Source organism: Moschus berezovskii, chromosome 4 (assembly GCF_049115385.1).
Source record: "Moschus berezovskii isolate FMDL1 chromosome 4, NW_MosBer_1.0, whole genome shotgun sequence".
Classification (NCBI taxonomy): Eukaryota; Metazoa; Chordata; class Mammalia; order Artiodactyla; family Moschidae; genus Moschus; species Moschus berezovskii.
Window position 1 is genome coordinate 29,678,402 of NC_142463.1, and position 21,904 is coordinate 29,700,305.

A 21,904-nucleotide genomic window follows, 5' to 3' on the forward strand; every position below is an offset into this window, starting at 1 on the left:
GTTCTCTACCCTGCAAATAGGAAGATATTATTAACATCTATGCCAGATCATTGTGACAACGATAGAAATTCAAAAATGGGGAAGAAAATTACCCTGGCCCCTCTACCCTAATACACCTGTCCCTCCCCCATGCCATCATCCAGCCCTGGGTGTGCAGGTTCAAAGGGAAACTGGCCTGGTGAGGGGCAGAGCCTGCACTTGAACCAGGACGGCCTTCACATCATGGTCCCCCGAGCAAGAAATGACAGACGCTCCTTTCCAGGTCACACTTTTATTTTTACTGAAGCAGCAGCCACACAGCCACAGGGACATGAAGTGTTCCGGACAGTAGGCACAGTACCTGCAGCTGCAAGAGCCTGCTGGGGGAACCCATGCCTTTTTCTGTGGTCCCCATGATTTAAGAAAAATACCACACATCACACACTGCCACCCCCATCCCCACCCCCTCCCTTCCCGTAACAGCTAATTATGCATCCTTCCAGCCAAAGAAACTGGCTAGAATCCGGAGCTTACAGAAAACCTTCATACAGCCAAGAAACTCAGGGTTCTGGAAGGGAGAGGCCTCTTCTTATACTTTTCACACGTGCTCCCCTCACCCCACCGTGTGTCAAGTTTAATTCCACCTGAAACCACCACCTGGCTGGATAGTGATAAGACTGGCTGCAAGAAAGAGCTGGCAACTCAGCTCGACATGCTTGGAAGACTGCCCCTTTCTAGGCAAGACATCACTGAAGCAAAACATGACCCTGAGGCTGGTGTGACCCCAAGACCCTCCCTCACAGCCCCAGGTTCTGGGCAAGGTCTGTGAAGGGCAGGATTTTGGTTTGTAGGACTGAGGACAACAGAGGCTGCTGGCATTTCTGGCCGCACTCCCAGGGGTCCAGGGACAGAGGCCCCACTGCTGAAAAGATGGGGCCTTATCTTGCTTGGGTTAATCCTTCCTCTACAGCAAGTAGGATCATCAGTTTACCGCTGAGCAAGAAGCCCACAGGCCCCACTGGGAGAGCTAGTGCCAGAGTTCACATGCTTTGCATACAAGCGAGAAAATGAGGTTTCTGATTTTATGCCCCCTCCAGAGGCCAAATGGGTAAGAGTGGTTCCTCTGCCTTCTGAGTGCCCCAAGTGCGCCTGGCACTCCCAGGACCACATCAGGACACCACAGTGTGCCAAACCCGGGGTGGGTGGAGTGAGCCTTGGCAGCCAAAGTATGACCCTGGGAGGCTTCTGGCCACCAGTGGTGACAACAATGACACTTCCTTGCAGGCCACAGATGTGCCTTTCTGAAAAAGATGAGAGCTGGCCTTGGGCTGAAGGAAGGCTCCTAAATGGCAGACAGCCCCCACCTGGGCCATTTACTTTCCCTCTGACTTTCCACGCAGACGAGGCTTTTTCGTGGGGTTCGCAATCACGGTGTTTAAGACAGCCATGCACTTCTAAAGCAGAAGAGCCTCGGGTGGTCTTGTGTACATGGATGAGATAGATGAGGAAACTGCAGCTCAGAGGGACAAATGACTTGCCCATGGAGGCAGAGCGTGTGAAGAATACAGCCAGGACTGAAACCCAGGCCTCCCAGCTCCCAGCCAGTGCTCTCCTCTATTCCAGAATATCATTGCCTGGCCCAGCTCACTTAATTCCCTTACATAATTCCCTCTCAGAGTCTGGGTTTTCAGCTGAGGCTGGGCAGTTCTTAAGATGGAGCTGCATAAACCACCAAGCTTTAATAGGTGGGCAGGGGCCTGGGAAGGTTTCCTTCCCTCTGGAACAGACACGAAGCTAACTTTTCTCTGAGCTTAGGATTTGTAAGGCACTAAAATTAACTACAGCTGGGGGTGGGGAGAGGAAGAAAAAAAAAAAAAGGAGGGGATGAGTGGTTGGAGAAATCAAATTGATGCTGTTTTCTTTCAGCGCCACAGTGAGGATCCCCACGAGACCTAAGGACGACAGGCTCCATTTTCCTGCTTGGTGTGGTCCCCGCAACCCTGCCACTCCCAGCCCCACGGCAGAGTGGAGGACACACCCCAGCAGGTTGAAGCAGGTTCTGGGGACAAGTGGCATGGAGGGTGGAAAGGCAAGAATGAGCCCAGGTCCTACGGATTCAATTCAGAGCCCAAACCACTCACCCCACCCGCCCCAGGCCCAGACAGGATTCCACCCTGAAGGGTCTTCTCCAAACACACGGTCCTGTCTGAGTGGACTCGGGCAATGGTTGCGGTGGGCCTGCAAGCCTGAGCATGAAGGAAGAAGGGGCAAGGCGTCACCAAGGACGACAGAGGGAACTTTGGAATCAGACCTGGCTTTGGCACAGCACGTCTTAGGCCCGCCCACCCCATCTGTTGCCCTCCCAAGAGCCCAGAGATGGAAAGGAACTTTCCTTCCTTCCCTCTGCAAGGAACTCTTCTGGCTGACAAATGATGGCAGTGCAACTCCAGGGCACCCCTTTCCACCAAATCTGAGCCCAGGTAACCTGATGTGGAGCCTACCCGGACTCAACCACTGAATTCAAAGCACTTTAGCCTGATGTCATGCTGAGCAGGAAGCTATGCCAATAGCAGCTGTCAATTCTTCAGCACGTCCACTGCAAAGGGTGCTTGACTTAGAAGCCACAGCAGGCAGGGAGCATTACCCACCCCCACTTTTGACAGACGAGGAGCTGGGCTCAGAAGGGCTCAGTGACTCGCCTGGAGTCTCACAGCTAATGAGTGGCTGAACTGGGAATTGGACTCAGGTTTGTCTGACTCCAAATCTCACATCCTTTCCACTCCACCCAGCCATCCCTGGAAGCTGGGAGCAAGCTGTCAAGGCCATGTAGGTAGGGGGTGTCTCTGGAGGGGTTTCTTTCTTAAAGTGTGGATCTGGCAGAGCAGCCAAGCTTGAGTGAAGGGTAGATGCCTTCTGGCCCTGGGGACAGGGTCCCCCCTAGCATCTGCCTCCTCCTGGGCGGGCTCCAGCTCAGTGCCTGGCAGCCTTGCAGATCTTGTCGTAGACCTCAGGGAAAGCGTCCTGGCAGCCGAGCTGCTTTCGCAGCCTGTGGTACAGAGAGCCGTCGAACATCTCCCAGAACTCCTCCCGGTCCATGTAGCAGTCGGCATACAGCATCTGGAACCTGCAGTGCAGACACAGGGGCGAGAGCTCAGGGGTGGGGTGCAGAGGCCCCAGGAGGGGAAAGGGGTGCAGAGAACTCCAGTCACCCCTAATGCGCCCCTAATGCACTACCTGCTCTGCAGGGCAGGATGAGCTTTTGGGGGATTTCTCTTGTTTGACCCCCCACTAACGAGCTAGTGGTTGAGGCTGGCGCATGAATTTTAACCCCATTTTGCAGACGGGGAGTCTGGGCTCAGGGCGTTAAGTGGCAGTGGAGGAAGAGTTAGAAGGATGCAGTGTGTTGCACGTCTGCTCCCCTGATGCAGTTGCCAGGCCACTTTCTTTCCCTTTTTTGACATTCAATAAGCTGCACGTGATGAAAACATATAGCTAGAAGCTACAAGGATATGTTGTATAACACGGGAAATAGACCCACTATTTTATAATAACTATAAACAGGGCATGTATTCATGCTAAGTTGCTTCAGTCCTGTCTAACTCTTTGGGACCCTGTGGACTTAGCCCTCCAGGCTCCTCTGTCCGTGGGATTTTCCAGGCAGAATACTGGAGTGGGTTGCCATGTCCACTTTAGGGGATCTTTCCAACCCAGGGATCCAACTCGTGGTTCTTATGACTCCTACATTAGCAGGCGGGTTCTTTACCACCGGGGCCACCTTGGAAGCCCATAAATAGAACATGATCTTTAAAAATTGTGAATCACTATATCATATACCTATAATATATAACATTGTACATTATCTAAACTTCAACAAAATAAATGTATAAAATAAGCAAAATTTTTAAATACATTAGAAAAGAAAACTGCAGCTTGATAAGTTCGATGTACGTCCATAACCTTGAAACAGTCACTTCAGTCCAGACAATGGCCATAGCCAACCTTACAGCCCGAATTCCCCGGTGCCATCCATCACCCTCCACAATCCCAGGCAGACCTGCCTTCTGTCACCATGGGTTCAACTGCCATTTTCCAGAATTTTATATAAACAGAATATATATATGTATATGAAAATAGAACCATACGGTACTCTTTTTTCCTGGCTTCTTTCAGTCAGCATAACTATTTTGAGATTCGCCTACAGTCTGTTTTAGGACATTTCTCAACAATGCTCTGTCCAGGCCTCTGTGTGGCTTTCGTGGTCCTGCGTCTTCCCTTCTCCGTTTTGGTCTCCAACCTGGAGCGGGAGCCCCTGGGTATGTCTAAAGCACCCCCATGGCCTGCCCTGCAGTGGGGAGTGGGGTTACTCCTGGGTTTCTGGCTCTAGCAGCTGGGGTACTATTGGGATGCTCAGTGGAGGGGCGGGGGATGCAGGTATACGGGAAGGCTAGGAACACCTGTAATTCCACCTCCTTAGAATCTCCCAACTCCATTCCTGAATCTGAGGGGTCGTTCAGCACCCAAGGGTCTGACCATGGAGCTGGCGTCTTGGCCTTCCCCGCACCCTCCCAGGGCACTGTCCACAGTCAGGGCACTTGCTCACCCGTGCACACTTCGGACAAACTTCTCCAACTGCCTCATGCAGGATCGGGCTTCAAAATGCTTCACACGTGGCTCCCCATAGGCGCCGATGTCGACATAGAGCTCGGCCTCGTCTCCCTTGGGGTGCACCAGGCCCGGCTGGCTGGGCAGGATGAATGGGCACAGCCAGATGGGGTAGACCTGGGGGCCGGGAGGGCAGGTCAGTGCTTTTCCTCCCACAGGTGGAAGGCTCGCAGCCAGTCCACCCCGCTCCCGACCAGAGGAGGGCTGCCTAGGGCCCCCCCGCTGCCCAAACAGCCATCCCTGCCCTGCTCCCCACAAGCCCCGGCTGAGTTCCCAGCCCGGCTCACGTGGATGTCGTTATGGAAGGTGTGCAGGGCCTGCGGCAGGCACTTCATGGGCACCAGCATGTCCTGTACCACGTGGTGCTGCTCGTACAGCTTGCGCAGTGTCTCGCCCTGGGTCAGCTTCAGCAGGGAGATCTTGGGAGGCACCATCCAACCAAAGAGGTAGCGGAAGATGGGGTTGTTGCCAAAGGGGATGATGTCCTGAAAGATGAGGATTGGGGATGGAGAGACGGAGCCCAGCAGGGCCCAGTGTCCCCATGGGCCAGGACCTCCCTGGGGGCTTCACAGAAGTACGACAGGTCCACTCCTATCTGCAGGGGCAATGGTGGTACCCAGGGTTTACCCAGCTGGATCTGGGTTTGATTCCCAGCTCTGGCATTTACGAGTTGTGATATCGGTGGGCTGGTGACTTGACTTCTCTGAGCTCAGTTTCCTCATCTGTAAAATGGGACTTGTGAGAGTCAACGGTGAATACCAAATGGAAGGCACTCAGCCTGGGGCAAAATGACAACAAAGCTATCATTGCTGTTCTGGCTGTTGAGGTCACTGTGGCTGGCACAGTGCAGGCGTTCCATAAATGTTTGAGAAATAAATGCTGGTGACTGCCAAGACAGATGGATATGCACAGAGCTTAAGCAATTTTCCCTAAGGTCACATAGCCAGGTGTGTGGCAAAGGTCTGGTGCAGGCCCAACAATGAGCCCTTCGGTTTACAGCATCTCCTGAGAGCCCTTCTCTGACACCCCTATTAAACTGTCACTGCTCCCCATCCTTCCATACACACAACTGCAAATTCTTGCTCACCCGTCAAGGCCAAGCTCCACAGCTATCTTCAACTCCAGGCAGAACTAGATACTTCCTCTTGTTCCTGTGGCCCCTCACAGGGCCCCCACCCGCCTGCCTCCCCCAAGCTGGCCTCTCAGGACCCCCCCCGAGCAGGGCTGTCTTTTCCCTTCTGTGCCTCCAACTGCCATGAGGGAGGAGCCCCCCGTTCACCACTGTCCTCTCTGCTCCCAGCTTGCCATCTTCCTCAAGATGCTCCCAGCGTCCATCTGGCACCCCATCCTCCCAGCTCCCGGGACCTTGAAGCCAAGGACATTCCTTCATTCATTATATAAAGACGAGGTGCCTATGGGCTCAGGTGTGAGGTTCTGTGCTGGGTGCTGAAGATACCCAGGTCACCAAGATGTGGTCCCTGACCCCAGGTATGGAAGAGATGCAACAGAGAGAAGCAGAGGCAGCACATAAAAGGGTCCACGTCAGCCTAGGGTCAGGGGCAGCTTCCCAAAGGAGCCACCATGCTAGGCTTCGGAGGCTGTGTGCATCTCCCCTCCCCTCGAATCGCCTCCTCTGATCACCAGCCCTCTTCCACAAGGAAGGGAGGGCCCTGTCTGCTCTCTCTTCTGTTAGATTCCAGCTCCTACACCAGTGCCTAGAATACAACAGGAGCTTAGGAAATAGCATGGCCTTTACTGTTCTCTTGGTTGTCTTGGGAGAAGCCACACAGCAGAAACAGCAGAAATGCTCCGCAAAGGTCAAGCCTCCTTCCACAGCCCTCACCCTGTTTCCCTCACAGCCCTGACCACTCATCATTCCTCCACCATCCCAGTCTCGTTCCCCTCCCCAGAGGCAGGCATTGTTAGGAATTATTTGTGTCCCTTCCTAGAGACATTGGTGCACAGACAAGTCCTCGGGCTTAAAGAACCTGCAACTCACAAATGGCAGCATCTACTAAGCTCCTGCTTATCACTGGATCCTGAGCAACAGCAAACAGGGTGATGCTGCGTTCTTTGTCCTGGCTTCCTGACCCTGCACAGAATGTCCTGTTTTATTGCACTTCTGATCTGTGATCAGCGGTCTCTGACATCATACTCTGACTCACTGATGGCTCAGATGATGGTTAGCATTTTTCAGCAACAAAGTATTTTTAAATTAAGGTATATCCTGTTTTTTTTTTTTAAAGGCACAGTGCTGGTGCTCACTTAATAGACGATAGTATACTGTAAACATAACTTTGCTATGCACTGGGAAACCAAAAAGTTTGTGTAACTCACTTTATTGTGATATTCACTTTATCGCAATGGCCTGGAACCCAACATGCAATGTCTCCAAGGTCACCTTTCATGGGGTTGGGCTGCAAAGTCCCAGCTCCTGGCCTCAAGGGGAGACAACTTGGGATGATCACACAGCTGCAGACCTCCCTGTGGCTTGGCTAAGGTCTTTGCTATGACTGTACCACACCTCAACTTGTCTCTCCGCCCATCCTACTTGCATTTTCTCTCGCAGTTGAGGATCCCCCAGATAAACTCCCTGTGAGGACATCTCAGTAATAAAACACCCATCCTTTCAGACTCTCCCTTTAACTTCAGGCAGTAAAGGCTAGTGTTTAGCAGCAAAAAAATATAAGACACACCTCATTTTGAAAGCTAGCTCTCTGGTTTCAAAAACCCGTCCAGGAGTTCTCTGCCATTCCCTTCTTCAAGAGGTGGAGCTTAGCTCCCCCCACCTTGGGTGACTGGAGACTCCATTCTAACAAGAGAATACGGAGGGAGTCGCAAGGTGAAAAGATTGGGTTGTGGAAGGCGCTGAGGACCCCTCCGTGGTCTCTCTGGATCGCCTGCTCTGGGGGAAGCCTCCTGCCCCGTGGTGAGGCACTTGAGCAGCCCAGGTGGCAACAGACAGAGGCTTCTCACTGACAGCCACTTAGGGGGCCTTCCAGAAGGCAGATTCTCACCTTCCTAAAGACTCTAGCACACCAGCCTGACTGACACCTTGACGGCAACCCTGAGCCAGAATGACCCACATCATTGATCTCCAATCTCTGACCCTGAAAAATGTGTGATAACAGATGGCAGCTGCTTTCACCTTCAGAATGTGGGGTGAATTCATCATGCAGCAATAGATAACCTTTACTATTACACTCTATCCCTTACTGAGCTGTGTTAATTTGGACAACCTAAACCAGCTTCTTCATCCGTAGAAGGGAAATAACACCAGGACTTACCTTCCCAGAGTTGTCAGGAAGATGGAGAGAGTGGCATAAAGTGTTTGACATAAGAACTAACACATAAGGAGGGATTAATGTTAACTACTGTGAGTCTCATTCTGATGTGCTCTCATGTGCTTTGCTGGCTCCTCTTGCCTTTCCTGTCTCTTAAATATCCCTGCTCACACCTCCCACAACCTTAACACTGCTCTTGGCAGGGATAAAGGAGGAGTTTTCTGCTTTGGCAAAACTTTCCACCAAATGCTCTGGGCCTGGACACTCCTTGAAGCAGGACTAATAGGGATGGAGGAAGCCCAGGGCTCCCCAGGCCTTGAGGAACCAACCCTCTGCTGCCTGCTCCTGCACCCCTCACCATGGCCCCATGTTCTGCCCAGAGACCTCGCCCATGATTAGAACTGACCTGACACCCCCTTGTAGGGTAATTCTTTCACGCCTGACGTGCCTGGTGTTCTTAGCTGCTGCGGACTTCTGGGTGCCTCTAACTAGCATCCTTGCTGTGCTGCAGCCACGCAGTATCTTTCCATCTGATCCCACCAGCCACTGTTCCCCATCTCCCAAGATCTCCCCTGTGCTCTCTCATGGTCTAACAGAAGCAAACCCGCTCCATCCTCAAGTTATCCTCTCGACCATCTACTTGTCTCCTTGCTCTTAGCTGATACCTGGCTGCAGCCCTCTGATGTGGTATTGTCTCTCCATGACCGTCTGGGGTAGGTGGAGGTGAGATGGGCTCTCCTTGGTCCCTCATTACCGCTTCAAGGTCTCTGCCTCTCCTTTCCCTGGAAATCCTCAGCGACATCTCCATCACTTCCACCCCCATCATCCCTCAAATGCCCAGATCACTGCCACCTTCCCCAACACTGATGCTATCACTGCCCTGCCCCCCGCCCCGATAATCCTCCTGTTTGCCCTCCAGCCGTCTTCCCTTTCACCTGGCCTCTGCACTGACTTTCACATCAGCTCCTGAGCAGAGGATGACAAACTAGAGCATGTGGGGATAGGTCTGCAAGTGGATCCAGCCCACTGGCTAAATCCGGCCCCTGCTTGTGTTTATATATAGTTTTACTGGAGCACAGCCACACTCATTGGTTCAAGTGCTGCCTGGGGCTGCTCTTGGGCTACAAGGGCAGGCCCGAGCAGCTGTGACAGGAAGTATTATCTGCAGAGCCTAAAGCCTTTGCTATTTGGCCCTTTAAAGAAGTTTGCTGACCTCTCGATGTTCTATTCACTACCTCTGTTGATTTGGAGGGAAAGAAAAAAGAATAACGTCAGAGCTATGAGTTGAGTTTATTCAGGCTCTCACTGAGGTTGCAGCCCAGAAGACCCACTCTCGGACAGCGCTGAGAAACTGTTGTGAAGAGGTCAATATGTATGTGATTTTGGCAAAGGATACATGTCATCCAGGGCTTCTCTGGTGGCTCAGTGGTAAAGAAACTGCCTTTCAATGCAGGAGACACAGGTTTAATCCCTGGATCGGGAAGATACCCTGGAGAAGGCAATGGCTATCCACTCCAGTGTTCTTGCCTGCGAACTCCCATGGAAAGAAGGAGCCTGGTGGGCTACACTCCATGGGATCACAAAGAGTCAGACATGACTCGGCCACTAAACAACAATTGTCATCAAGCACATCTCTTGGTTGAAGGCTGTTTCTAGTTACAAGGAACAGATGTCTTATTAATGGTTTTATTGCTTTACTAAGTACGTGAAGATGCAAGAGTTTTGGAAAATTTTCTCTTCAAAATATCTTCTAACTATGTGAAGGTCTGTTCTGGTAGTTTGCCCAGAGCACAGACAGCCTGATTCTTGATCTTTACCCTGAATTCCTTTCAGGGTGTGTTGAAGGTCAGTGACTGCAGGGGCTGAGGACTTCATTCCTGCAGAAGTGCACGCTGGGGGAAAACACCACAGTTTCAATTTCAAGCATTGGTCCTCTGGCCACCACTTCCACTCCCTTCCTGCTGTTCATGCCCTCCAGTGCTCTGAGGTCAACTCTTCACCCCAAGAGGCACCTAGGTCAGCAAGTCAGTCCCGGCAGCCCCACATATCCTCACCACCCCCTCCCCCAAGCTGGCTCCAAATTCATCACCATCCCGTCCCAGCTTCTCCAACCCAGCCTCACTTGTCTTACTCATCCGCAAAATCTCAACCGTGGTTAAACCTAACTTTCTCCTTATTCTCTGTCCCGTCCACACAGCTGAATGTGTGAAAACCCACAGCCACCAGGGCTGGTCTCTGTAAATGCACGTTCAGGAATCTTTGGCAGGCCTACTGTTGCCTGGCAACCCTATGACATTTTCCCAGTCAACTCATTCCCACTCTCCAAGGGACAAGTTCCCAACTCCTCTCTCCTCAGTCCTTCAACAACCTCTTGCCACCTCATCTTGGCTGAAATCCTTGCTTCCTATTTCACTGAGAAGCAACTGGAAGAGAACGCCCACACCCCGTAGCAACTGTTCCATTAACTGTCCAGGGGGTGACCCCCCGGGCTCTCACTAAAGGCACCCTCTCCACCTGAGCGCAGGGTCCGCCCGTGCTCAAGGCTCACCCTGCGAGCACACCCTCTTTCCTGCACTGCCTGCACATCAACATGCAGTCATTTCTCCCTTCTGTTGTCTCCTCTCGATCCCACATCCCCCTCCGGCTACCACCCTATTTCTCTGCTTCCCCCGGTACTGAGCCTTCTTAGACCTCTGTTTTCACTGTCCCCACTTCCGTGTCTCCGTTCTCTCTTTAGCTCACATCAGGCTTTCAGCCCCATGACCTGAGGTCATCAGTGACCAGAGGCCAATTCTTCGTTCTCATCTCACTTGGGGACATTTGACACAGTTGTTCATCCTCCTCCTTGTCACACTGTCCAGGGTGCCAGTTCTCCTGGGTTTCTCCTTCCTTCCTGTCACACTGTCCAGGGTGCCAGTTCTCCTGGGTGTCTCCTTCCTTCCGACTGACGGCGCCTTCTCCTCCCCTGACCTGTAGGGTTTGGCTCTGGGACGTCTCCTCTCTAACTCCCCTCACTTGTTTAGTCCCATGACTTTAATGAACATCTCTCTGCTGATGCTACCCACAGTAGTATGTGACCCTTCAACCTTTGAAGAGCTGACACGTGGGCCAACTGCCCACTTGACATCCCACCTAGATGCCTGAGAAGCATCTCACGCTGACACGTCCCAGACCAAACTTCTAATTTTCCTTCCCAGACCCCTCCCCCACATTGCCCATGGCAGTCAGTGGCGCCTCAGGGCACCCAGTTGCTTGGGTCCCTGACCATGCAGTCATATTTTGTCAGAAATCCTGTTGGTTGGTTCAATCTTCGCAGTACCTCCCAGATCTGAGACTCCTTTCCTCCTCCACTGCTACCACTCCAGACAACAGAATCCTTCCTTCTTCTTCTCTTCCACTCTAGTCACCCTACCCCATCCACTCTCCATCCAGCTGTCAAAACTATCGTTTTAAAACAAAAATCAGGTCATGTCATGTTTCTGTACAAAGTCCTCCACTGGCTTTCTTATCACACAAAGCAAAACAGAAAGTCCTCCCCTGAACTACAAGGACCTACATGATCTAGGTCTAGCTGCTATTTGACCTCATTCTCCACCATGGGTCTAGCTAAAGGGCCTTCTTGCTGTTTTTAAAAACATGCAGGCTTGCTGTGACAACTTGCATCCTGCTGTGATGCAAAAAAAATGGAGTTGGACCCCCACCTCTCACCAAATACACAAAACTTGAAATAGATCAAGAAGCTAAATATAAGAGCTAAAACTATAAAGCTTTTAGAAGATAACACAGGAATTGACCTTCATGATTAATGCTAAATCTCCACTGGATTTAGCAATGGATTCTTACAGATATGACACTTAAAAGCATGAGGAACACAAGAAAAACTAAACTGGACATCATCAAAACCAAAACCTTTTGTAAATCACAAGTCATTATCAAGGCAGTGAAAGACCACCTACAGAATGGGAGGAAATATTTGCAAATCATGTATCCAGATTATATATAGAACTAATATAGGTCTAATATCCAGAATACATATAGAACTCTTAAAACAACAAAGATCAACAATGTAATTAAAACTGGGCAAAGGATCTGAATAGATAGTTCTTCAAAAAACATACAAATGGCCAACAGGCACTGCAAGGATATTCAACATCATCAGTCATTTGGAAAATGCAGACCAAAATTACAGCAGGATTCTACTTCTCACCCACTAGGGTGGCTACAGCAAAACACCAGAAAAGAACAAGCACTGGTGAAGAGCGCAGAGATACTGCAACCTCTGCATGCTGCTGCTGGGAATGTAAAACGGCTCACCACTGTGAAAACGTCTGGCAGTTCCTCAGTAAGTTAGACACAGAATTATCACAGAGCCAGCAGTTCCACTCTGAGGCACAGACTGCCCCCAAACCAAAAACTAGTATCCAGATAAATTTGTGTACATGAATGTTTACAGCAGTGCTATTCACAAAGCCAATAGGCGGAAACCACTCAAACATCCACCAGCAGATGAGTGGAAAAACAAACTGTGGTTCATCCATACAATGGGGTACTTTTCAGCCACACAAAGGAATGATGTACTGATACAGGCTACAGCGTGGATACACTTTGAGAACAGCCTTAGTGAACAAGCCAGGCACAAAAGGCCATGTGTTGCGTGATTCCATTTATATAAAATGTCTAGAATAGGTAAACCCATAGAGATGGAACAGAGACAACTGGTTGCCAGAGTCTGGGGAAAGAGAAAGGGGAGTAACTGCTTAATGGGTACAGGGCCTCCTTTCAGGGCAATGAAAATATTTTAAAACTAGATAGAGGCCGGAGACACACGATATCATGAGTGTACCAAATATACTGAACTGCATACTTTAAAATGGTTACGTTTATGGTTTCACTTCAGTTAAAAAAAAGGAAAACAGCAACCCAGCCAGCCCACTGGGGAGCCGTGCTCTGGTTCCTCCTCTGCCTGGAGCGCTCTCTCTCGAGTTCTGCCCGGTGTGTCGTCCCTATGCTGGTCTCTGCTCATAAGACAGCTCCCGAGAGGCCTTCCCTCACCCCCTATTTAAAATGTCACCGTTCCCCTTCTCTCATGGCACAGTAGCAAATTCTTACCCGCAAGTCAAGGACAGGCCTGACAGCTGCCCCCAGCCCTAGGTAGGACCAGTCGCTTCCTGTGGCCCTCCTCAGGGCCGGAGGCTGGCTGCTTGGCCAGGCTACAGTGTCTCAAGGATGGGACAGGTCTGAGTTCCCCAGAGCACCCAGCCAGGGGACCCACTTTTCGGCTGGTACTCAGGGAAACTCTGCTGCTTTATGGAAGGTGGCTGTTCCCACAGAAGGAAAGCACTGTGCTGCTGGGTGAGAGGCTGCTCCAGTTCCTGAGGACAAAGCCACGCTGTTTCCCAGGGGAGGGGAAACCGTGCCGGTTCCCAGGCTGGCCAGGAGGAGCCAGGACTATTGGGAAATCCGAGCCTCACCTGGAGCTCCCAGAAGATGCTGCGCGTGTGGCGGTGGTAGTAGTGTCTCAAGGGGATGTACTCCAGGCCCTCTCGGTTTGTCTTCAGGTAGTTCTCCACGTGCTTGAAGAACCACGGCTTGTAGTAGTTGCCAATGCTATTCAGCTGAAATGACAGAGGGCACTGTTGTCAGGCTGCGGACAAGCCCCAAAGGCCACTGGGGTGTAACAGAGACACCTGGCTTCTGTTCAGCACTCCTGGCCTCTCTAGAGCTCTTTCATGTCTGTTAATCACCTTGGAGACTCTTGAAAGCTGGATGAGGTTAAGCACAGCGGGCTTTCTCTAGCAGAAGCTCACCGAGGTTAATGGTGAGCCCAGGGCCCAATGGTGAGCTCCAGACAGTCTCGAGAGCTCAGCCCACTCCTTCTCAGGGAGGGAACTGAAGAGCTGCTGTCTGCTGAGGCCGACCACAGTGCAGTGGTCCACACGGGCATGTTCCTCCCTGCCTTCCTTCCACAAGGCCAGTGTGAGAAACACTGAGTGGGGGTCACCCGTCCCACTGGGTCCCCCGGCTGACAGTGTTTACTGACCAGAATGCTTTCCCTGCTGCCCTGGACCAGGCTCCACATCCTCTGGCCAAGGCGTACCCCCACTGACAGCCAACATCAGAGGGAGAAGCTCACTGTAAAGCTACGGACTTCCTGGTATTGAGCCCCGCAGTCTCCAAGCCTCAATCTTACGTTTAGCTGGTGTCTCCTTCAGTCCTAAATGGTTCAGGACTTTACCTACTGTGTGCCCTGGAGTGACTTAGCTTCTCTGGGCCTTAGCTTATTCACCTATGAAAGGGACTGTGGGTCGATGCTTTCATAGAGAGAGAGGCAGGGCAGCCGCCCAGAAAGGTCACAGGCTCCAGGCTGGGTGGCTGAGGCCTGGCCCTCACCTAGTAACCCCCTAGCTGTGTGACACGTAGCAGGTCACTCTGAGCTTGTTTCTTCACATGTTCAATGGCCAATAAAAATAGATACTTTGTGGGAGATCTTTGCGCCTGTTAGAAATTACATACATACACACTGTAGATGTTTGGGCCCATTCTCTGGGGGTGGGAGAGGCACCCAAGTTTTATGGGGCAGGTGAGATAACAGCCAGTTGGGGCTGAGCAAATGGACAGGAGGGAGCAGAAAGTGGAGGCCACACAGGAGAGGGGACCACTGGATAGGGTAAGACAGGAGCAGAAGCAAGAAGTAAGCAAGGCCAGGGTCACTGGAGAATAAGCCTAGCATGGGCTAAATGCCCATGAGGGAGGCAGCCGCAGCATGCAATGGGTTCATTCTTTACCTCCCCCGTGACCTTGTAGACATACATTATCTCCTCCACAACCTCCCACAAAAGAGGTGTCCCTGTCTCACTAACCAGGAGAAAGAATCATCAAGGTTAAAGAGACTACCCAAGGCCATAAGGCTGGCGAGAGGCAAGGCAAGGACTCAAGCACATGCCCTGTTGCAAAAGAAGGCCAGGGCTGGATGGCAGAGAACCTTGAATGGGAGGTTATGGAATGTGGGCATTATTAAGAAATGAACAGGAAAACAACTATTAATTTTTTTTCCTGATTCTAAAAGCAACACACGCTCCTGGTGAAAACCTTAGACACTGCAGAAATATGTAACCTGAAAGAGAAATGCCCCTGTAGCCTCACCCTCCAGAGGGAACTACTGAAAAGCTAATATGTGTTCATTAGGTTTTATTTTCACACACACACACATGGGTTAATAGAAATGGGACTACCCTGTTCCTGCTGTTTGCCAATTTGCCTTTTCCACGTTTAATGCACTAGGCTGATCCTGGCAGGTTACTTAACCTCTCCAAGCCTCATTTTCAGTACAGGCAAAACGGTTGGAAAGATTGAAACAGATAACATAGAAAGTGCCAAGCAGAGTGACTGCCCACAGTAGGGGCACAGTATTCAGTTCCTGCCCCCTCTCAATGCCCTCAGCTCCTTGCCAGTTCCTTCCACCCCACAGCCAGGCAGCCTGTGCCTTCCATCTCTGGCAGCCAACACTTGCAGCCCAACTAGGTATCACTGTGTGCAGGTACACTCAGCTGAGAGGCCACTCTGCAGGGAGTAAACAGGGCCCCAAAGCACAGGCTTTGAGCCTGGGTTCAAATGGGCTAAAGAGCCTGCTGGTTCAAGTCAGTTAGAGCATGGAAGCACAAGTCGCCATAGGCTGGCCTCCACCTGTGCATGCAAAGAGGAGTCAGATCCAACAGGAACAGAGCAATCTGACCTAACCCCAGGCGAGCCTGGTCACACACACGGCCCAGCACCAGCTGTGTGATGAGCCCGAGACTTGGAGGTCCCCAGTGCTCATGACTCATCAGGAACCATCTGTGCCAGAGAAGCCCAGGATGGTGTGTGTCTCCCAGGGCACACGGCAGCCCATTGGCAGCTGAGACACCACAGGAGTTCCAGTACCAGCGCGAGCACTCACAGAAAGCCACTTCCTATCTCTGGGCCTCCCCTGTAAAATGGGTGTGGGCTGCCTCCTCGCAGGATCCGCGGGGTGGACCGGCCACATTCTCACAGGGTGGGCAGTGCCTGGCATGCAGGGATAAATTCCTGAGCAGCCTGCTGAACAGGCATGTTGGGGAGACGTGCTCCTCAGATGACACATGCACACGTCTCTGGCATCCACCACTCTCCCCCGGCCCACTTCCCATGTGGAATCAGGGAGTTGTTCATGGGAACACTTTACAAAGGTCTGTGGCCTTAGGCCCAGGCCCTCTGCCACTGATACTGGGCAAACCTCTGGAGAAAACCCTGGTCTTCTTGGGGAAGAAGGGAACTGGTCGGAGTGTTCAAACATTTTCAAAGCTATCCAACCTCCTGGACACAGTCTCAACTTTAGGTGGCACCTAATACATCAAAGAGATGACTTTTGGTGGGGAGACAGGATGTGATTCCCCTTGGTCCCTGCCCTCAGCTTATCACCACTGGCAGTCTCCAGGGGAGTGCCTCAGACGAGAGAGAAAACCTCTGGATGAGACCTCCTTGCCAGGTGACTAGGTTCAGATTCAGAGAGACACACTGCCTGGGCTTTGGCCCAGCCTGGGCTCAGGCAGAGTAAGCGTTCGGGGGCACCAGAGCGTTTGCGCTTGGTGTCCGAAGCCCTGCTCCTGCTCCAGGATCCTCATCCTCCAGTGCTCACTAGTGTCTCATTAGTGGGAATGGTGCTTGATCAACGTTTGCAGATGATGCTAAATTATAGAAGCAGGTATGAGGGTAACAAACATCCAACCAGGAGTCAGAGACCCAAATTTATGTGTCCTCAGAGGAGCCTCTTTCCCTCTCTGGACCTTCATGCCTTATTTGGAGAGTGAATCGTATCCGATGATTTTTGAGTCCCGTTTGATTTTAAAATGCTTTAAGTACACAGGGACAGACAAAAGCCTTAAGACGGCCTATCATTTGATGCTACTTTAAGGCTTTACTCAAATTATAGGCAAAAGATGTCCACTGCTACGTTAATTAAAATAATGAAAAACTGGATGAAACTTTAATTTCCAACTATGGGGCAGTGGTTTAGTAGATGACAGGGCATTTGCTCACTGCGATGTTTCTGCAGTCATTAAATATGAAGGCAATGTAACTGACGTGCAGAAATGCTTAGCACGCTAAACCAGAAAACTAAACATTTTATACCAGTGAGCACAGCTGAAGACAAACTGAAACACTGCAAAGAGATGGTAATGTTGAAAGTACCCAAGGATTGCAAGATAAAACGAGCTACTATTTTTAACCTTATCAGATTGGCAAAAATGAAAGAGTGATGCAACCCAGCACTGGCAAGAATGTGAGAGAAAGGTATTCTCACACACCACTGCATTGCTGGAAGTGGACAGAAACACATGTCTTCCTGGAGGGCCATTGGTCATATCTATCAACATTCAATGTGTTCAAACCCCTGGGTCAGAAATTCCTTTTCTTGGACTCAGTCCTATAGAAATGCATGGACCAGAGGCCAAGGATAGATGTGAGAGAATCTTCAATGTAATCTTATTTGTAAGAGCAAAACATTTTAAGCAAAATACTCATTGGGAAGCAATGAGTTAGGTCAATTATTTGCAGGCAACAGTGGAAATCCCAGGAGAAAACGAGCGTGTGTTTGTACACACACATGCACACATACAGGCCTCAAAGTGTGCAGTGTTACAAGAGGTTACTCTGGGTACATGCCTGGGTAAAAAGATGCACTTTAACAAAAGTGGTATATGTTTCAACACTGTTGCATGACTTTGTGAAGGCTTTAGAAACATCTATATATTGAAAAGAGGAAACAAATCTGTCAAACAGGTTAGCAAGACCTCGCTTGGGTCATGTTTATATGTGGAGCCTTTCTTTTTACTTCTGTATACTTTCCAAGCCTCTCATCAGACACAAATACTTTCTCAAATGACAAAGAATGGCTATTAAAAAATACACAGCAGGGACTTCCCTGGTGGTCCAGTAGTTAAGACTCTGCCCTTCTACTTCCGGGGGTGTGGGTTCAATCCCTGGTCAGGGAACAAAGATCCTGCATGTTGTGCGGTGTGGCCAAAAATAAAATAATATAACTTAAAAAAAAATAAAAATTATGCAGTGTCAATCTGGATTCTGAAGCATAAGATCAATTACTTTGTCATCTTGTGGAAGTTAACATGGCCTCTTGGAACCTTAGTTGCCTCATCTATAAAACAGGGTTACTGGGAGGATCAAAGATTATGCCTGTCCCTGGTAGGTGGTAGGGACAGAGGAAATGGATGCTTTGGTCGCTGCCTAAGATGGCCAACTACTGATGCTGCTGCCTGAACCCCAGGTGGGCTGACCCAGGTCGCAGCCTTGAAAAGGGTGGCTGCCAGGGTCAGGGTGGGGATCCAACTCTGCTCCCAGCCTGCCCGGGCTGTCCTCCTTCTGTCCTACCTTGCTGGGCTCTGCCTCGTCCGTCATGACCCCCGTCATAATGACGGCCTCCTCCAGAGAGTAGAGCAGCCCTTCCACGAAGTGGTTCTCTGGCCGCTGGGACTCGCAGGTGAACTTGTCACAGATGGCCTCCAGGCCGTGCACCGGCTCAAACCGCAGCTTGATGTACTTCTTGGCAGGGATGATGCGGATCTCAGCAGCCACCAGGAAGCCCAGAGTCCCACAGGACCAGGGCACAGCGTAGAACAGGTCTGAGTTTTCCATCTGTGAAGTGGAGTGGACACATGCTGAACATCTGACCCCTGGACCCTGTACTACAGCGTGTCGTCAGCAGTGGGGTGCAGAGAACTCAGGGCCTGGGCTAAATCCCTGTCTTGGCACTACCTGTCTCAAGGACAGGGAAGTAATTCAAGAATGTCTGCCTCCTCTCTCCACTGGTAAACAGGTTAGAAGGCGGGGCCGAGGCAAGGGTTAGGGAAATGCACTGAACTGCCGTGAATCCACAAAGAGGTCTACCTTTTTCAGACCAGAGCTCTCAAGCCTGGAGTCCTGCCCTGGTCTCTGTGAGGTCAACAGAGTGACTCTCAGAAACATCTGCTTCTAAGGGATCACACTGTTCCTCCCATCCCAGGGGCCCCCACATATGCTCAGAGAGATCTGAGCTGATTTAAAGTTTCGATCCTGTCCTGCTCCTTAACTGTTTGCATCCTACTTTGGGCAGTGGAATTGCCTCTTTTCTCCAAAGCAGCCCAGCCCCTCTCAGTTTTTGCTACACCTCACCTCAGCATAGAGTGCTGATGCTTGGGCCTGACTTCAAGACAGTATGGTGACATGGATGGCTAAGGGCATTGACATGGGAGTCCAATAAGCGGGTTTGAATCCCAGCTGTGTGGGATTTACTAGATATGTGATTTGGGGAAAGTTCATTAACCTCTCTGTGCTTTGGTTTTCTATCTATAGAATGTGGCTAATAAAAGTTGTTGGTGGTGTTTAGTCACTAAGTTGTGTCTGACTCTTTTGCAACCCCCATGGACTATAGCGCACCAGGCTCTTCTGTTCATGGGATTTCCCAGGCAAGAATACTGGAGTAGGTTGTCATTTCCTTCTCCAGGGGATCTTCCCGACCCAGGAACAGAACCTGTGTCTCCTGCGTTGGCACAAGGATTCTTTACCACTGAGCCACCAGAGCTAAGCATGGCTAATAACAGTACCCACCTCATAAGATGGCTTAACAACTAAATGCTTTGATATACATGAAGCATTTATAACAGTATCTGAGCACACCTCAGGGGCTATAGAAATCTGTTATTATCATGAATACAGACATAGACTGAACAGGTGTACTTTAAACGAAGCCCCCCCAGGGGAGCCACCTCCCAGGAGTCCTTAATGCCCAGGGCAGGCTGGTGGGGATGTCCCCCACCTCTGAACTCACCGGTGTGCATCGCACAAAGCTGCCATCAGCCAAGACCAGCTCATAGGCGGTACAGATGTGCTGGAACAAGCCATACTTATGGGATGAAGACTCGATGCCCGTGCCCATGATCAGTCCTCCTGCAGAGACACGTGTGTTAGCCAGGCAGAGCTGGGAGGGGTTGGGGGAGAGCTAGGAAAAGACACCTTGCTGGCGCCTGGGATGCTCACAGCATGAGGGAGGCACAACAGGGCTGGCAGATCTTAGAAGAGATGTCCCATCTCTGCGGATGTGGAGAGCAGGAGAGAGGAAGAAGGGCTGAGATGTGAGCGTGAGGGCTTGCTTAGAGGTAGGGGATGGTCTGGGAGACACACCACCGCCTCTGGCCAGACCCAACTTAAGGCACATTCATTTCAACAGGAACCTTGATGAAAGGGGGGTTGGTTGGGTGGGGGAAACCCTTGCAAACAGCTAAAGGACCTGAAGGGGTTTCCTTGGAGAAGAAAAGGCTCTGGGACCTGGAATCCTATGGAAGGAGAAACTAGACTTGCTCTATGTGTTCCACAGGGAAGAACTGGAGCAGTGGGTGCACGTTACAGGGAAGCAGGTTTGAACCACAGGTTGAAACGTGCTGTCTGATCACATGAGGGGTTCAGACACATACTGGCAGGCAGTGTGCACCCTGACTTTGGAGCTGGGCAAGCTGAGACAGGGTGACTTCCATCATAGATGGGATGAAAGGTGGGCCGAGGTCCCTCGGCTCTGATGCTAGGACTGTCTGAGGGCTTACCCACTGTGAGGTCATCCAGCTCGGGCAACACAGGCAGAGTCCAGCCAATAGAGGTCAGCAGGGCGGTCACCTGACCCATGGTCACCAAGGGCTCCACTCGGACAATCTATTGACACAGAAGAGAGACCCTGGGTCACAAGGAAGCTGTCAGGCTGAATGAGGGATTCTGCCTGAAGAAAGTTTTGTCCCAGACCTTCCCAAACAATCAACAAGGGGATTCCTGTATGACCTCTACAGCCTCTTTCTGGAGCATTCCACAACCTCTAACTTCATTGAATGGGGCCTCTGGCACTGGGTTTGCTAGGGTTTAATTTTTATACTTTTCTATTTATTTATAATTTAATCTTTATACTTAATAGTTTATTTTTCTTCCAGAAGAAGAAATCCTCATTTATTTGGGAGAAACGGCATATACAAAGAAGATAAAAATCATTAATCCTAGTTCTTTCAAACTAGTATCAATTTTAATACTGACTGTATCTCCTTTCAATATTTTTCCATGCATATCTATATTGCTATTTTTTGTTTTAATACAACACACACACAAACACACTTCTAACATAGACTTTGTCTTTTTCTAAAAAAATTAATTCTGTACTGTGACATCATTCCTTGTCATTAAATGCTCCTGGAAAACGTGATTTTTGTTCAAAGGACAGTACAATATTAATTCAGTATCTGGCATCACTGGTTTACTTGGCTCTGTTCATGTTAGACCTGGTATTTCTACTGATACAGTATTCCTATAATTTTTTACACTATTCAGTTTGATATAACCTTCGAGGCAGATCCATCTCTTCTGACCCTAAACATGGTCTTAAAGTAAGCTGCTTGAGGAAAGTGAAAAGTGAGAGTGAAGTCACTCAGTCATGTCCAACTCTTTGTGACCCCATGGACTGCAGCCTATCAGGCTCCTCCGTCCATGGGATTTTCCAGGCAAGAGTACTGGAGTGGGTTGCTGTTTCCTTCTCCAGGGAATCTTCCTGACTCAGGGATCAAACCCAGGTCTCCTGCATTATAGGCAGACGCTTTACCATCTGAACCACCAGGGAAGTCAAGCTGCTTGAGGAAACTGGATCACAAAGATTGCAGTAGGGGAATTCTGAAGTGTGTCCATATTCGACAAGAGATCAAAGAAGCCCAACTAAAAGAACTGTGGACTGACTGACACGAAAACTGTGGGTTGAGCAAAAATTATTTTTGAAAGGGTTATCTTGAAGATTATGACTCAGACATTGGAGGAACCAAGGTGATTGGCAGTAGAAAAAATCAGACCATGTGAAATTCCTTAAAAATTTGTTGACTTAAATAATTCTGCCTGTGTCACCATAAAAACAAACTTTTACATTAAAAAACAAAACAAAACAGACA

General features: G+C 50.2%; 1 protein-coding gene and 1 non-coding gene across 2 annotated transcripts in view; one reads left to right on the forward strand and one right to left on the reverse strand.

Annotated features, from left to right (window-relative positions):
* Positions 1 to 255: 255 nt before the first annotated feature.
* Positions 256 to 21,904, reverse strand: part of DHCR24 (24-dehydrocholesterol reductase) — a 35,532-nt gene continuing 13,883 nt past the window's right edge. Inside the window, exons 3-9 of the mRNA XM_055402776.2 lie at positions 20,534 to 20,639; positions 19,765 to 19,883; positions 18,330 to 18,593; positions 13,397 to 13,540; positions 4,929 to 5,126; positions 4,580 to 4,758; positions 256 to 3,103 (exon numbers count right to left, since the gene is read on the reverse strand). Coding sequence (XP_055258751.2) covers positions 2,950 to 3,103; positions 4,580 to 4,758; positions 4,929 to 5,126; positions 13,397 to 13,540; positions 18,330 to 18,593; positions 19,765 to 19,883; positions 20,534 to 20,639 — 1,164 coding nt within the window. The 3' untranslated portion in view covers positions 256 to 2,949. The remainder of the gene's footprint in view (positions 3,104 to 4,579; positions 4,759 to 4,928; positions 5,127 to 13,396; positions 13,541 to 18,329; positions 18,594 to 19,764; positions 19,884 to 20,533; positions 20,640 to 21,904) is intronic.
* Positions 21,127 to 21,273, forward strand: LOC129541888 (small nucleolar RNA SNORA8). The gene has a single exon (XR_008682941.1). It is a non-coding gene; the product is annotated as a small nucleolar RNA SNORA8 (small nucleolar RNA).